Source organism: Lygodium microphyllum, chromosome 10 (genome assembly GCF_053477565.2).
Source record: "Lygodium microphyllum isolate KBCC chromosome 10, Lygodium_microphyllum_v1.1.10, whole genome shotgun sequence".
NCBI lineage: Eukaryota > Viridiplantae > Streptophyta > Polypodiopsida > Schizaeales > Lygodiaceae > Lygodium > Lygodium microphyllum.
The window spans coordinates 83,602,273-83,608,789 of NC_141144.1; the positions used below are offsets into that span (position 1 = coordinate 83,602,273).

Consider the following 6,517-nt stretch of genomic DNA (forward strand, 5'->3'; position numbering starts at 1 on the left):
GAGTCTATTTCTATTAGAATCTCTAAAGAAGGCCTCAAGAGATGGCTTGATGCTTGGGATAAGGAGAACAAGGAGTTTAAAAGGCCAAGGTTGCTACATGGCTAAATGATGTTGAAGCCACAAGGCTAGAAGATACAATGGCAAGAATGGAAGAACATTGGTTGTGTATGATGAATCCATTGGAGATATAACAACCCAAGGAGTGGTGTACCCTATGAAAGGATAAAGAAATAGCAAAATTGGAAAACAACTTGGCTAGGTGGGTCCTTGTTGTTTTGAAAAATGGAAGTGTGAGATGCCTATGATTCCATGAAGCTTCTAGAATAAGAGGTTGAAAGAGGTATGGAAGGCTAGTCCCTCAAATAGGCTTAACTTGATACTATGGAGGCTAAACAATAATTTTTTTTGACAAAAAATAAACTGAGCGAGATCATGGGAACACCACATCGGTGCATGTTTTGCAAATCTCAACAAGAGAGCATATAGTTTCTCTTATGGTCCTACCAAGAAGTCAAAGCTATTTGGTAGAAACTCATTCGAATCATGGGAAAGGGGGGACCTCCACTCCAACTTAAGCTTTTGGCAAGGTGGCTTAGGTGTATTAGTGACACTAAATGAAGTGTGTAAATGCATTTTGGGACTTATTGCAAGTAGTGATTATCAAAACAAACTAGTCTTTGAGGAATGTCATTTTCTTTGCAAGGCAAAAAACCTTACCTAGCCTCTTGGCCAAACGTTTTCATGCCATTTTGCATGATCTTAAAGCATGCTTTCGTGATATGTGCCCTAAGTAGCAAGCCTATAAGATTGCTTAGAAGGCATGTTGTCAGTCTACCATTCATCTCTTCCTCTATAGCAAGCATCCTCTGTACCTCTAGAATTACCATAGCCTCCTAAAATCTACATGTTACCAAACTATTGATTTAACCTATTTTGTTGGTTACCACTACTATGACCTATACCATGGCCTCTTTAGTGATCATGGGAGAGACCAACTCATTAAATCTGGAAATGGCTTCAGTGCATATGCAAAAGTAACAAAATATTTCCAAGCCTTCGTATCATTAAGATCATCCAAAGTAGACGAAACCAAGTCATCATCATGGGGCATTGGATCAATAGCTACTAAGGTATTTACAATGCTTCTTATCTTCAAAATATACTCATTTTCAGACATCTTTCCTCTCCTCAGAGTATTCAACTCTTACTTGAGTTAAGTCTTCCATGCCTTTGTAATTATTGAAAACAGTTTCTCGAAAGTTGTCCGCAAGAAGGCATTTGGTCAGATTTAAGGCCTATTCGTGGTTGGGTTGATAGTCTTGTGTAGCTGAATCATTCCAAAGGAGTTCTAATTACCACATGTAGGAGTAATTTTTGTAATGCCAATGTATTATTTTCACGCAATTGGAAAAAAGGCTCGGGAGCTTAAATGTTGTCCCTTAAACCTGGCAAGTAGTCGAGCTAGGGTTTTTGCAAATGTTTCCTTATCGCGCTTTAGGAGATCGAAGGCGGAAGCCGCGTTTGCACAGCGGGTCTCTGTGTCTCTGAGGAAGGAGGGAAGGAAAGGCACAATGAAAAGGGTCAAATAACAAAATAGAAAAATAAAAATAAAGAGAGCATCTTCTTTTCAAACAAGCTCTCGTCGCCCGTCTCTCTTTCGTTTTCCCTCTCGAGTCTCTCCTCTCGCTCTCTCGCGCTCTCTCCCCGTCTCATTCTCTTCTCATTTTCTTTGGATTCTTCTTCTCCTTCTTGCCCCGCGGCCCCCCTCCCCCACCCCATTCCTTCTGCGTTGCAACCCAATAAGAAAACACAATCACCCCCGCCATCTGTATCCATTTCCATCCTCTCCCTTCCTCCATCGTTTCTTCCTTCCCTGCTCCCCTCCAAAAAATACAGCCATTACGCTCTCGATCTGCGTCTCTCTCTTTGTCTCTCTTTTTGTGTGTGTGCTGTCTCTGTCTCTGTCTCTGGCTCTCTCTCTCTCTCTCTGTGTAAAAGTCGGTGGCACCGCCACCTCCTTCCCTGCACCCTACCTCTCTTTCTCTCTTCCTCCACGCCCCCGCTCAAACCCTAATCTCAGCGCAGGTGGGCTCTCTAGGGTTTCTGCCCCTCCCGTGTGCGGAACCTTAGAAAGTTTCGCCCTTTCTTCAGATCCGCCATACTCTTTTAGCGCCTCCGAACTCTCTCTCTCGTCTCTTTTCTGTTAGTCATAACGGCTTTCCGCCCTTAGTTAAGGTCTTATGCCTGGCATCAGGAACTGTATCTAGATCCTCTTTCTGCTTGTCCTAACCCTATCTGGATGCAGCGACGCTTAGATCTCTCCTCTCAATCCTAGGCTGGAGAGTTAGGGTTTCTTCTAATAAGCCTCGACCAAACCACTTCCTGTCTGTAGCTTATTTTCTGCGAATTGTGAACCTGCAACAGAGGTTGATTCGCATTCACGCAGGTGCCTTTCTACCGCCCTGTTTCTGCCTGTTGAACTCTCTCATTCTCGACTTCCTCCCTGTCTCTTGTGCACGCTCTGGTCAGACAGATCTAATTGTCCCGGCCACCCAGACATGGCGGCCATGGTGGAGCGCCCTGTTGATGGTAAGCGAATTACAGATTTTGTTTGCTGATAGAGGCCTACCTAAAACTGCATACTGTCTTGGTGTACTCTTAGTTCTTGAATGCTATGTATTGACATGTTTAGGGGTTTTTCTTTTTTAGTTATTAGAGTTTTTAAAGGATATTAACGTACATCAATATTGCTTGTGACCCCCAGATCTCGGTCGCAAGCTTGAGAGCATTAAGATTGATGCACACAGGAAACCTCTTGGCAAGCTCGAGGTAAGCCCCTTTGATACCTGCCAGAATCCCGAGGCTTGTCAAGTTTTGAGTTTTGAAAAGTTGAACTGAATTGTATCAGGTGGCTTTCAACAACGGTATTTGCTTAAAGCAAGATCATCCAATTCATCTTAGCCCTACCAGTGAGTCGTTTCAATGCAATGGCAGTGTATCATCGACTGAGTCATGTGGAGATGCTACAAATTCATTTTGTTCAAGGGATGATTATGCAGAATTAGCATTCATTGCTGCACCCAATGCCTTTGTTCCTCCACCTGGGCCTATATATGCATGTAAGTACCATGCTATCATTTTGGTTCTGAGAGTATGTTTTACATAACAATGCAAAGTTTTTGGTGTGGTTATTGCAAGCTCTTATGCATTATTGCTCACAGGCTCACCTGCACCAGTCATGAATGTCCAGAGCTATGTTCCTTACCCTATGGAAAGTGTGCAGTATCCAACACCGGTGGGTTAGCTTTTTATGTGCTAGAAATGAACTTGCTGACTTGCCATTGCAGTATGTTTTAACGCATTTAAGCTGGCATGTTGCAGGTTGTGGACTTTAGCTATGTTAACCAATCCATGTATGGCTCAATGACTGCGGGTGTGCAGTACACAGGACCAGGGAACAATGGCTATGTTTATGGGCCTCAGGTCTACCAGCTCCCTCCACAGACATATTATCAGCAAGGTCCTGTTGGTGGGCAGTACATTGCTGCCACTACTTCTGGGCTGCCTGCAGGAGGGATGGTGCTACTAGAAACGCAAGATCCTGGACTGGTGATGTCAAATGGTTATGCTACTTTCAATGGCTATGGGGGACCCATGCCTGGTTATCCACTTACTATTGTACAACCACCAAATGTGGCTGAGACAGAACCTATTCCAGTGGCAGTAACTTACCCTACTCACACCCTTAGGGCATCTGCTCCTGCCTGGATCGAACCATCCAAACCAAAAGCAACACAGAAAGATAGTGTTCCTGTTGCACCTCAGTCAGTTCCGCAGCTCAATTCAGCTGTTAATTTTCCTCCCCTTAACAAGTCTGGAAATTTAAACCCTGCTCATTTGAATGGGTCTGCTCCAAAAAATCCACCAATATCAGGTATCAAAGCTGTGATGAAAGTGGCCAGTTCACCAAGTACAAATACCAATCCTAATGCAATGGATGCCAAAGCCACTGCTGGTACTGGTGAATCTAACAAAGCTGCAGGCAATAACTCAGCTATGCCCTCTCCAATAACATGTGGGCAAAATAAAGATGGCTGGGCCTCAAAAGTGAAAGGACAGCAGTTTACTCCTGTCAAAACAGTTAAGACTCCTAGTGGATGTCTGGACAAGGAGACAGGTGCTAGTCTTTCACGTGGCGAGGTGTATAATTCACCTGATTTTATAACTAAATATGAAGATGCAAAGTTTTACATAATTAAGTCTTACAGTGATGAGAATGTATTTAAGAGTATACAATATGGTGTGTGGGCCAGTACTCCAAATGGCAACAAGAAACTCGATGAAGCTTATCAAGATGCTCAAAGGCGAGCAGTTGGAAAAGCTCATGGATGTCCTGTTTTTCTGTTTTTCTCTGTAAGTAAAGTTATTTTAGAAAACAGATACATGTATTGATTTTCTTGCTGCTTGGTGATCGAATCTGATGGCCTTGCTATCTTGTTTCACAGGTTAATGGTAGTAGACAATTCTGTGGGGTTGCAGAAATGACAAGCTCTGTTGATTACAACAGAACAATGGAGTTCTGGGAGCAACACAAATGGAGCGGCTCTTTCCAAGTAAAGTGGCACATTGTAAAGGATGTGCCCAACTCACAGTTTAGGAGAATAATTCTTCAGAATAATGAGAATAAGCCAGTGACTAACAGCAGGGACACACAAGAGGCAAGTATTTGTATAGTGTAGCTCATTTTTTTGTTCATTCTAGATGTATGCTTGCCATTTGTCTTGTAACCCTACGTGCCTAACCCTTGAGGCTCTTTTTGCACAATCAGGTTAGTCTTCAACAAGGTCTGGAGATGCTTAACATTTTTAAAAGCTATCCTGCTAGGGGTTCTATTTTGGACGAATTTCCATCTTATCCTTCCCAGAAAGTAGTTCAGGAAGTGAAACCACATTGGTCTCCACAGTGTTTTCCTAAGATTGGTGAGCAGGTTCTGAGAGGACAAGTTGATGAACCTGGGCTCAAAGTAACTACAAAGTTGAACTCTAGTGTGGTGAAAGGGATTGAAAACGGGTTCAAAGTCAAGGAAGTCAACTCTCAGGGGAAACACTCTGGTAAAACTTTGGACACAGCTGGGCAAGATTCCAGTGTCGACAAAGATAAAATAAAGCTTGATAAGGAAAATATCAAGTACAATCTGAAGGAAAGTGTGATTGTAGCTACCTAGTGTTCAGGCGTTACAACCTGGCATTTAGTTTTTGTCAGACTTGAGTGTGGGGCTACTGGTGGGTGGTTCAAAGCACCAATAAACCAGTCAAATGCAAAGCCCCCCCGATGTGATTATGTAAGATTGGGTTTGTGCACTAAGGAAAGGTTCCGTAGCTGTTGCAGTACCTAGGCTGCTCTTAGAATCACTGCTGGCATGCTTTTGAATTTGCCTTGTGATATTTAACGAGGGTGGATTCTCATTTTGGTCTAAAATCAGCACTGGGCTGTATGATGTAATCTTTTGAATAGAAAATTGCAGAAGTTTGAATACACAGCTGCATCTTTTGTATAGTCCAAAAGGGATGTTTTTCCTTGGCTCAAGGCTGGCTCTCTTATTTGTACACTTGTATTTATATGGTCTTTTGTTTTGACACATTAGCTGAGGTGCTGAAGCCTAGTATTCCTTTTGGTTCAAGATATTTTTCTTCCTTCTGGTATGTAAGTTGAGAGCAATGGAAGTAGATGGTTCAAGATATTTTTCTTCCTTCTGGTATGTAAGTTGAGAGCAATGGAAGTAGAAATTGATGAGCTTTGTGTCGATTAAATGTAGCAATATCACTGCATAGTGATAGTTGAAACAGACTTTTCGATTGATATAATTGATGTAAGCTGCCTTCTAATACAGGTAAGGTATATGAACTAGTCACGGTGAAATCTGTCTGCTTTGCATGTGCGTGTGAGCATGGTCTGTTCAATGAAAGAGTTGGCAAGAAATTTTAAGGCTGGCTTTGTATATTTACGAAGTATAAGCATGCATTTTGTAGTGTTGTACAGGTGAAAGCTAATCCTGATAAATCAGGAATGGCCACTAGGACCAACCGGACTGCACATTTAGTAGAAGCTACCAGTTGAGCTCCATTACTCTACTGTGTGAAGAGGCTAGTATGTGAAGAGCATAGTCTTTGTGTCAAAGCTTTGTATGGAAGCTAGTTGTTTTGATCAACTCATTTATTTCGAGAATTTGTTTACTTCTCTATAATCCCATATAGCATGACTTGCAGACTCTTGTTTGGCTTGGCATAGGGGGACACATAGGTAAGGAAACTCCCATCTTGGAAAGCCTTTCCTTGGTGGGTAGTTTGTTTGTTAAGACCTTTTAGAGGATCATATTGAGCCTATTATCAAGAGGTGAGATGCCATACTCTCCTCCAGCTATACTTCCAAGTTCAGAGCTTGGTTCTAGGGGGCTTTTGCCAATATTCCACCACTCAGATTATCATGAGGTGAGGTGCCATACTCTCCTCCAGCTATA

At 42.5% G+C, this 6,517-nt stretch overlaps 1 protein-coding gene across 1 annotated transcript; it reads left to right on the forward strand.

The window, feature by feature from the left end:
• The first annotated feature begins 1,716 nt into the window (after positions 1-1,716).
• On the forward strand, positions 1,717-5,638 carry LOC148030225 (uncharacterized). The gene is made up of 7 exons (XM_087686494.1): positions 1,717-2,589; positions 2,765-2,829; positions 2,909-3,119; positions 3,222-3,295; positions 3,382-4,413; positions 4,506-4,718; positions 4,829-5,638. Exons 1-7 carry the CDS (start codon positions 2,559-2,561, stop codon positions 5,222-5,224), a joined length of 2,022 nt encoding a protein of 673 aa, XP_087542620.1. The 5' UTR covers positions 1,717-2,558; the 3' UTR covers positions 5,225-5,638.
• Positions 5,639-6,517: the final 879 nt, after the last annotated feature.